The following is a 10467-nucleotide window of genomic DNA, read 5'->3' on the forward strand; positions in this document are numbered from 1 at the left end:
GTCTAAACTTGAAGTAGAACGTAATTTATGTAGTTGACAGCAGACTCGGTCCATACCTAATTACTATACATAAAATACTATTAAACACGATTATGCATGAACACGTACATGCCACTTCAGTATAGTTTGTATGATCGATCAGGATGAAACTAAATAAATAAGAAATGAAAGATAAGGAGTTAGGTTGGATGCATGTGAAGCTTTGACCTTATTGATTAAATTAATGAGTTCCAACCAAAGTTTGGTTTCAAGTAAAATGCATATATTGATCGTGAACCAATCGTGCTGGTAGCTAGCTTACCTTCGTACCTTCTCTCTCTCAATTCGATGACCTTAAGTTCTTAATCCCATTAGTCAAATTACTTGTTTAATTTTTCTTTTCTCATTCAATTTTCCCTCTTGATATATAGTCAGTGGCGGATCCTATTATTGATGATTAAGATTAAGAATATTATTCCGATTGGTTTAGTTGGGAGAATGTATTTCCTATTAAAGGACGGATTTTCCATAACAACAAGACTGCCTAAACCGCCTAAGAGAAACCCTTATTTCTCTCTTCTCTCACGTGTTCAGTCACGTGGAGAGAGAAACAAAGGCTTCTCTCTCATAAACTCTAGAGCGAGGGTATAATCCGTGTCCAAATAGACACGGACAGTTCTATAATCTCAACTGTTTGAGATAAATTTAGGAGGTGTAATCTTAACCATAAAGAAGATATATTCTACAAAAGATACCCTCGTTTCTTATTGTATAGATTATACAACAGCATCTATAGAAAATGATGATAGTTGTGTATCAACACCCATTTGTAACTAACTCTGTTACCAAACATTTCACTCAACTTTATACTTTAGATTCATGATAAGAAAACACATACACCCTTCATATTATGTTTGATATTTAGTAAAAGACAAAGACTATACACAAATTTTGACAAACAAATAGAATACAACAACCTATTGATTTTAGGCATGACAAAATAATAAGTGACAAGCTCCCAATCTTGAAATTGCTTGGGTTTTTGTTCTCTCAACTTAACCTAAGATTGATCACCTCCCATCTCTAACTTCTTGAGTACCATGTGACCAGAGTCGTCCTTGTCAAAGAGACGCTCGATTAAATCGTCCCAGCTTTCCTTAGGCTTGCTCTTCTTAGACGAACCACTACCGCTTCTACTACTAGTAGAAGAACTATTATCTGCTTCATCATCAAATGTGCCATACGGAGAGGAAAGGTAAGCATGGGGAACGGCTAGAGACACTGCGCGTCTGAGTGCTGCGTTGTACTCCTGACTGTGCTCTCTTGCTAGGGTTTCCTGCCGCTCCATCCTCTGCTTTGGTGGAATCTCCATTATTTTATCTTTCTCCAACATCAACTACACAAAAGGGATCATATAAATAATTCAGTTTGTTTAATTTTTCAATATCAGTGAAAACGCTATAAGAAATGAAACTGGCAATTTACTTTTCATCATTGATCAATACCTTTAGCAAACAAAGAGGAAAGGAAACAAAAGATGAAATATAAATCGCGGATCAACTAGGACTTTCCAGAGGGTGGTTGCATAGGTTCCAGACATGAATCGGGAAATCCCTAGACGAGATCTGAGAAGAATAAATACGACATAAGAAGGAACTGAAGCTATACCTTTAAAGCTCTCTGAGCTTCTCTCTCGATCCAAATGATAGCATGGTCAGAAGTGGCATTGCAGGAAAGGACAATGTGCTCAAACCTCCCATCAACGGGCACTGCTGTTCTTACAACTGGTGGAAATCTTCCTAATCTGTAGAAGCATATATTTAGTATTTATGACCTACATGGGTTGATTAGTAATTACTAATAACAAAACCAACTTTTAATCACAACAATTGATCGTCTCCATATGAGAAACTAAATTAATGCAGCGAAATAGCTTTGCATTTTCATAATAAATAAATAAGGAGGAAAGACGTCCGGAATAGCAAGTTCTGAACCACATATAAAATAAGTAATAACGACATCCACAGTATCAAAATGTAGAAATGAAGAAATGCAGTGCCCTTTCCTATTATTCTTGAGTCGGAATGAGTCCTTCGTCAACAAGATTAAAGGTTTACCTACTTCGTAGAATCATAGACAGGCCTCCACTAAGACACTACCAATCAAGGTGTCCAAGCTTTTCATAATCAAATATCAAACTTGTCCCATTTGAAAAGGAAGCTGGTGAGTGATTGTTGTACCTAAAAGGCTTTCTCTCAACAATGTGATAGAGGCGACCAGGCGCGTACAACCGTCTTGGATCTTTGAGCATCTTCTCCTCTGGTATACATGTATCCCTCATGCACCTTAAGCATAGTATACAAGGCAAACTGTACAATAGAAGACAAACAACAAATTAAATAATATTACAAGAACGAACACTTGAGAAGTGAACCCAGACCCCGTATCACAATATTTACTAATTGAAGGTTGCATCTCCATACTCAAGTTTTCATGATGGAGGCACCTATCTCTTCAAAATTATCCATTAGCTATTTGTCAAACAAGTCTCTTCTAATGGAAGCACTTCGTTTCTTTTGTGAACTACGGTTTACTAGAAAAATGATCGAAAGGTTATTTTAGCTTACAAAATGAGCCACATTAGTGGACAATCCTGGGAAAATCGAATGGAATTGACCAACTGGTCCATCAAATTTTGAACACTTCTTAAGAAATGAACCCCTATCTCGTTTTGATATTACATATACCATATGTGTTATTACGCTTTCTTACTGCTAATTCCAGATGGTGCGGTGCATAAAAAAAGATGACCTATATTTACCAGAAGAGGGACTTGAAAATATCTTCCAATGGGGTGGCTGTTCGAGGTAAGAAATCATCCTGTCCAACAAAGTAAAACATTCTTGAGCTTTCACAACAAATTCTGATTTATGCGCAAGAGAAAATTATCAATTCAAAATATAAAAAATCTTATGCAGTTCATGGTAATGTTGGAGTGACCGGAAGAGGTGGAATGGAAATGTTTACTTTGACGTAATAAATCAAACTCAAAATCACAGCATCCCCATGCAATCCTTTTGTCTCCGAAACTAACCATACAACCAGTCCAGATTACAATTTACCTGAGTCATCCTATACCGATGAGATCCGTTCTAGTGTATGGTGACCAGATGGGGGTACGCTACCATGTTTACTATGCTAGAAGCTATGCGTATATCTCTTCGGTTTGTTAATTTCGTCATGAAATATTTACAAATGATGCACCTGCACTACAACATTTTAACTAGTTAACTAAAACATCTTATAGTTAACTTGACGTAAATGCGTAGGCGAAGGGTTCTAAGAAGGTTTACACAATTACACCTCACATAAATCTCGCAATACTTGCCAAAAACAATAACCCAGAGAGAACCATAAACAGACTTCCAGCTTCAAGAAAGTAAGACTAAACAAAAAATGGAGAAGATAAACAACACTCACTTGTAGTACAATCGAATTAATGACATCTGCATATCTCACAGCTAAATTCAACGACATACACCTAGCAGGAGCAATTGCATAGCACCTCACTCTCTGCCTGTTTATGTTTCCCAACCTCTCGGAGTTCTGCACCACAAGCATCGCCAACAATGCAGCCACCCCTGACCCAAGAGAATGACCTGTGAACGTCAAAGTATAATTCGGATGCTTTTCCACCAAATTCTTGAGAATCTCACATTCTGCATCAAGAATCCTTCCTGCGGCCTTTAAGAGCCCATTGTGGACATACCCACCATCAAATTTCCTCTGCCCAAGTTTGTTATCCAACAAAACAGCATAATCACTTTCCTTGGCCAAATTAAGACCTCTAATGGCCAGGACTATATCGGCATGATCGTGATCAAGGTAAATTATGTATGGTGGAACACGGCCTTGGGTATCTTCATAGGTTTTCCGAAGTAATAAACAATCAGGATCAATACCATAGCCGCCAGGTGGAGCCCAAAGGGGATTTCTGATATCATCTTCATAAACTGCAAGAATTAGACGGCAGAAACGAGGAACAGGTTCGAATTCTTCAACTGTGGCAAGCCCCCAGTTCTCACTCTCATGGCCTGCAGTATGGAGACATCGTTTCCAAGCCCAGCGAGCACACGCCAAACAGTAGACACATTCTAGTAAGGGCACGCCACAAAGGATCGACATTTCTTCTCCTCCCTAGGAGAATTCTACAATTTCACAAATTACTAGCAGATAAGTAACTCTCCCCATGAATTTTCTGTGGAGTTCTGACTAAAGCCTATTGAAATTAAATAAGGGTTTCTCTATTTGGTAAAATTGGAAAGAACAAGTTAACTACAATTGGATATCATTATCATATTATACCAAAAACAAAATTTGGGAATTTAAGGAGATTAAAATGTATGATGCTTTCAAATGAATCAATAGTGAAAGAAACAAATTTAATAGATTATAAACAGAAACTAACAAAGTACTAGAAAAGGGGATACAATTGCTTAGGGTTTTATAAATTAAACTTACATACTTGTTTAGAAATTGTCTTAAGGTGTAAAGAAAGTCTTGTACCAAAATTTGAGAGGATTGCTAGAAAGGGTATATCCTACAATTTTGATTCCCTAATTCAAAGGATACAACTTTAGAAAAGATTAAATTATAGGGAGATAATACCTGTAAGTCAAATAAAGAACTCCATTAATGAATTAACATGAACCATTATTACCTAACTTCATTGATTAATAAGCAATTAGGTCTCTATCTCATTTGTCTTAAGAATTTATTCCAAATTCATACTTATTAGCTGTGTATGTGTAACTTTTGTTCTGGAAACTCCCCAGTTTTCTTAGGATGATACACGTGCACTTTTCTTGTTTTTTGGTAGAAAATTTTAGGGTTGCCCCCTCTCCACTAATATCTAATTAGGGTTTACCCCTTTTTACTGTTCAATTATAGTTATCTCCTTAAACTAACAAAATCCGTCAGAGTCATGTTAGGTTCCGCGCGTGTGGTTCGCGCTATGGTAAGAACCAACCCCAAGGCCCCAACAAGTAAAAACCTAAAACGTAAACCTAGAATCATCATCATCAAATCCAACACACTCGTTCGACTCGTTCTTCCCACACTAAGAAAAAGGGATTGACATAGAGATTATAACAAAGATTGAGGGGAAGATCAACTGAGAGACTGAGAAAGACTAGACATTGAACCATAGATTAAGAGAAAAATGAATTGAAAGATTGAGATAGAAGCAAATACGATTTGACATAGAAATAATTATTTCAGAATGTCCTCTTAAGAATCCTTAACTGCCCTAGTCATCAATATCTAATTTTAACTAGTCATGTTCATTTATGTAGATTTTTTAAAATTACTAAATATTTTTCGATTAAAGTCGTTTTGTCACATAAGTAACTCTGCCACCTAAAATAAAACCCAATTTTGGTCATTTAATCCCACCTATAGCAAGTCTAACTTGGTTCTTCCTCATTGTCTTCTCTATGAGTTCAAGAAACCTTGATATTCAAGAGTAGAAAAGTTTGTTGAAAAAGATAGTCTATTTGACAATTTTGAGGCACAAAATGTCTTCTTTACCATGTAAGTTTCTCCACAAAAGATAAAGGAAAAAAAAAGAGAGCAACTTGTATTTCTTGTAACCAATGAATAGTCCTCTACTCCTGCTAACTTTCAATACAACAAGTGGAAGAAATGTTGTTTCTCAACAATACAAGAACTTCATTCTATCAAGTATTATGATATAAATATGGACAAGGTTGTCAAACAATTCCTACTCACAAAAAAAAAGAGTATAACGAAAAATTAAGCTGTGAAACCGATACTCCTGCAAGTGGGATGGTTACTCACACTATGTATGTCTTCAAATCTGCAGCGTCACTTTTCACTGCATCGCCAAGCAACGTTTTCGTTCTAAGCTTTCCCTAGGTGAGGATGGTGGACACAATCAATCGAGCAACCCAATAGTTGTTAGTTACTCACACCACAATCTTTAACTCAATCTGGGTTAACTTCTCCATCAAAGTATGATGATAACTGCATAAAGCTGTGACTGTTTTCGTCTATCATACTCTTGAAATTGGTGAAAAGGGTGGATTGAGTAGGAAAGATTGAGTGTTATCTTCGAGTTTCTTTGTCATTTTCCTTTTCTGCCCCTCTGTAACTGCTCCAATTAAGAACCTCACTTCTTCTTCAAGTAGTACTTTCAGTGAATTGCATTGCAATCTCTTTGTTTCCTTCTGTTGTTGTCCAACAACTGCAGTAGTCGAGATTTCCGAACTATGCAGGAGGGCAACACAAATAGAGAAAGCTTGTAACCTTGACAACTGGGCGTGAAAATCAACCGTGTATTGCCCATCAGCAACCACTTTAATGGTTAACGCTGGGATCTTCTCTTTAGCTCCCTGTGTTTAGAAGAGAAACAAGTATTAAACTTGAGGGAGAATAGTTTTAGTTTTTGCATTTCAAATATCAAAACAACAAAAGAACAGAAAATGTCCATCTTCGATCCATCATCTCAAATAAAGAGATATGGCGCTCGGTTATGATAAACAAATATTATCATAGAGAGTCATTAATTGGTCAAGGAGAAGCAGGAAGTTACTGAAAAGACTAGATAGCTCTAATCATCAGAAGTAAACTTGTGATTAAATTATCGTGCACTAATTGGGTCTTGTCTGAGTTGTCTCTCACTGTCGCCGACAAAATCGCGTATTTGGCAATTTCTCATTTAACCAAGACCAGATTAAATATATTACAGTGTGAAACAAGTAGCAGCTCATATAGAAAATATACCTGAACAAAAAGTTCCAAAGGTCGTCTGTTCTCTATTAATGGATGACCACCGTGGATGCTTTGAACACTTGGACTGTCTAAAACGAGAAGAGGACAGGCCATGTCCCAACCACCACAATCACAACCTCCACTTGATCTCCATCTATCCAGTAATGACGATGGGCCGCCACCATCACCACCACCACCACCGCTACCACAACTATCTTCTTCTGTAGTTGGCAATCCGTGGGTACCAGATGGGATAACTACTTTTACGTTTGCCAAGCTTTTTTTGCTTGGGATCGGGATGTCATTATTTTTCTTATGCAGACCTGATGTATCCAACAAGTTTGGGTTACAATTAACACCAACCTTATCCTCTTGTTTATCCTTCAAGCTTTCTCTCTTTTCAAATGGAACTTGAACAACAATGCTCATGATTTCAATGTTTGGATGCAAATCTGCAGGTGTCCAAGGGTATGAAGACGTCGCACCAAAACCATCATTGTCATTTGATAAATGTGTGGATTCCAATTTGTGATTCACTGGATCATTAGGTGAATCCTTTGACATAAAGGGGAGGTCCCCAACTACAAGGTTTTGACTTTCACAAGAAGTACCCCGCGCCACATGTTTCATGGAGTCAGTGGAACACTTAGAGCTTTCTTGGTCTTGAAAACTTTTTCTTGCATGTGCCACATCGTACAACACAAATTCTGTCACCATTGAATTATCAAAAGCTCCATTTTCTCTGAACTCTGAACACAGATAACTGGAAACTTGCATTTGACCAACCATCGAGTCGTCTTCCTTCTTTTCTTTCGCACCCCATGGACTTCTATTGTGACTCCTCCTTCTACTATTTTCAGTGTGAAAGGTATAAACCCAATTTAAAGCATTGTCTGCCTTCCATGTCTTGGCGACAAGAGAGTCCTCAGGATCCTTCAACGAGAACTTGAAAAAGGGCTCCCCATGTTTAAGCTCCAACTTTAGCAGGCCATGTAGATGTGCGGGAGAATAAGGAACGGAAACCAAACTATGGTGTGGCTCAATAGACTGAACAGCAGATACTATATCCTCTGTAGTGTCTGAGAAATCTCTTAGTAAAGATTTGCAAACTGTTTTACTTGTCTTGATGGTTGCAGCTTCTTCACTTGGTGGTACAGAGAATGTAGGGCTTCTAAGGGATTTAGACTTCATAAAAGGATCCAACATCCGTCTAAAATGGCTGAAACGTGATTTAGAGTTAGCTTTCGAGTACTGATCACTTTCTAATCTACAGGGTGCCATTCCCAGTTTTTCAGACGATGATTTGTGCAAACTGAAGGTAGTGTCTCTTTCCAACAAACCGTTACCATCATCTAGAGGATTATTTGTCTGGTTACATCTATTATTTGTTTGACCAGTTGAGTCTCTCGATATAATATCAGCTGCTGAGCATTGTTCCCTGTCCTTCGAGTCAATGCTGATTTCAAATAAGCCACTTGATGAAACATCTTCAGTCGAAACACAACGTGGACCAGAGGGTAAACTGGGCGAAATTTCTGACTTAACAAAGGTAATATATTCTGGATTTAAATTTACATCTGAAGATGACGGCACTAACTTCTTCTCCACTAGTGGGTTTGCCTCATCTGGCTGACACAAAGAATCAAGAAGAGAGGTATCATTTCTATTTCTGTGAGACAGTTCTATTTTTTCCCTTACTTCAAAAGCCCCCATTGTCTTCATTCTCCTAACTTCACTAGAACTCTGGTATACAGATCCTCTCTTGAATGCTTCTTTAGCTGATACTGTAGGAGGCCCAGATGACATGCCCTTACAGGAAGAACTCAGGGTTTTATTGAAGTCAATTTTTCTGACATTGCCGCCCATACTAAGGCGGGAGCTTAAGTTCGTTGTTTTTCCTTCCTTACCTCTCTCTCTCGATTTCAAACAATGACGATGTGAAAGTCGACCAAGCTTAGGAGTCTCAACTACTTTACAGTACTTCTCAAAATCGCTGTCCATGTCTAAACCCATGTTGATAGATAACTCTACAAAACCAAAAGTAAGGAATTAGACTGCAACACAATTCGCCTAGTGAAGCACCTAAAATATAGAGTGGATTAGAAAAATAAACAAAAGAAGTGCATTCTCTTCGCCAAATATCTATATGAACCCAAATGTAGTACTTGCCCTATTTATGTTCTTCCAAAATAGAACATTGCGTAAAGTACAACAGATTAAGAGCTTAATTAGATAAATCACAATTGGAAAAAATTAATTGATTGAGCTAAAATTTCACATATGAATGTTGTTATAGTTGTCATAGAAATCGGTAGAGTAAACACTAGACGAATCAAATATTAAATCATTCTCTCATTCACGTTTCTTATCAATTTCTAAATGATGAATCAAGACAATTAATACTACCAAATGTATAATTACAAGATACAATTCAATCTCTATGTAGGAACATTGGAAACCCCAAGTATTGTACAAAAGAACAGATTGTTCATTCAAGACATGAATAAGTAACAAAACTCTTAGTGGGTAAGTAACAGTATTCAACAAAACTGTTACAAAAGAAATAAAACCCTAACAAGTATAAGTGTATAGCATCAAAATCAATCCATGTAATAACATTAAAACCAAAATAAACCCTAGCAAGTTACAAATATCAAACTTTTTTTATCATACCCTAACTAGGAACTGAAATGGAAGATACATAATAGATTGAAGATAAGTACATTGTATCAAATAAATTACCTGATTCTCAGAAATGAAAAAGATTCCTTAAATGTCCCCCTTTTCAGTTTACCCCTCTCTCTCTCTCCTTTCAACTCAGGCAGACCCTAAAAATCCAACTGAGAAGAGCAATGCAGCAATACCCATAGAAAACAAAATAAGGGTTTTCAATAAAGGATGAAAAAGATTAGATCTTGAAAGAAAAGAAGGTGAAATCTGAAACCTTGAAAGAAAGAAATCTAGTAAATCGTCTGTATAGATCTTCTCAAAGAAATAGCCCATTACTCAGTTCCATTGGATCTTAACCTAAAATCTTGCAACTCAATAGAGAGAGAGAGAGAGAGAGAGTAGAAGTTAGATGAAGAGAAAGAGTGATTGTGTATTCATGGTTCTGATTTTGTCCGATAAAAACGCCATTGTAGAAAGAAAAATGTATGATTCCTTTTGTAGTATAATGTAGTATCAGTTTGTTGTAGTAGTAGCAGCGAAGTCTGTGCTTTTCTTTTATATTTTCTTTTGAAAGAGAATCTATCATTGTTGGGTGCTTGCTTTAGGGCATCCAGTTTTAGGTTGGGGTAAAATTTTGTCCGGTCAATCAAATTTGACCCAAAATGACTTGAGGGTAATCTTGATTGAAGTCCGGTCAATCAAGTTTTAGGTTGGTGCTTACTTCATAATCTTTGTTTGTGTTCGCCCCCTTCCAACCACTATAACTTTTTCTCCCTTTCTCCTTTTTTATTTGTTTTCTCTATTCTGACGGTCTGAATGATTCGTTTTGTCAAAATAGAGAAGAAAAAAAAACGAAAGAAAACAATAATAGTGACAATTAGAAACAACAGAAGTAAAAGTAATAGTAAAGATAAAAATTAATAAATAGAAAAGTGAACACGTTCATTTTTTATAACTTAATATTATTACTCTTTAGTCGATATGAGTTAGACTAGATTGATCTAATAGTAAGTCAATAAACCAACA

The 10467-nt window shown here is 36.8% G+C and overlaps 2 protein-coding genes across 4 annotated transcripts; both read right to left on the reverse strand.

Annotated features, from left to right (window-relative positions):
- Positions 1-831: 831 nt before the first annotated feature.
- On the reverse strand, positions 832-4909 carry LOC147569658 (uncharacterized). Of its 3 annotated transcripts, none has more exons than XM_086656146.1 (6): positions 4648-4909; positions 3460-4187; positions 2801-2859; positions 2220-2348; positions 1648-1783; positions 832-1375 (listed from the first exon to the last, which is right to left on the reverse strand). In XM_086656146.1, exons 2-6 carry the CDS (start codon positions 4162-4164, stop codon positions 1040-1042), a joined length of 1365 nt encoding a protein of 454 aa, XP_086512272.1. In that variant the 5' UTR covers positions 4165-4187; positions 4648-4909; the 3' UTR covers positions 832-1039. The 3 variants fall into 3 exon arrangements, with proteins under 3 accessions (XP_086512272.1, XP_086512273.1, XP_086512274.1); XM_086656147.1 differs by having other exon boundaries at positions 4501-4651; XM_086656148.1 differs by having other exon boundaries at positions 4505-4649.
- A 686-nt stretch (positions 4910-5595) lies between these two features.
- On the reverse strand, positions 5596-10116 carry LOC147569659 (uncharacterized). The gene is made up of 3 exons (XM_086656143.1): positions 9514-10116; positions 6784-8798; positions 5596-6392 (listed from the first exon to the last, which is right to left on the reverse strand). The coding sequence occupies exons 2-3, from the start codon at positions 8782-8784 to the stop codon at positions 6054-6056; spliced, it is 2340 nt and encodes a 779-aa protein (XP_086512269.1). The 5' UTR covers positions 8785-8798; positions 9514-10116; the 3' UTR covers positions 5596-6053.
- Between the last annotated feature and the right edge of the window lie 351 nt (positions 10117-10467).

This window comes from Eschscholzia californica, unplaced genomic scaffold (assembly GCF_041429995.1).
Source record: "Eschscholzia californica isolate CP2 unplaced genomic scaffold, dmEscCali1.0.p SCAF_1, whole genome shotgun sequence".
In the NCBI taxonomy this organism is placed as follows: domain Eukaryota; kingdom Viridiplantae; phylum Streptophyta; class Magnoliopsida; order Ranunculales; family Papaveraceae; genus Eschscholzia; species Eschscholzia californica.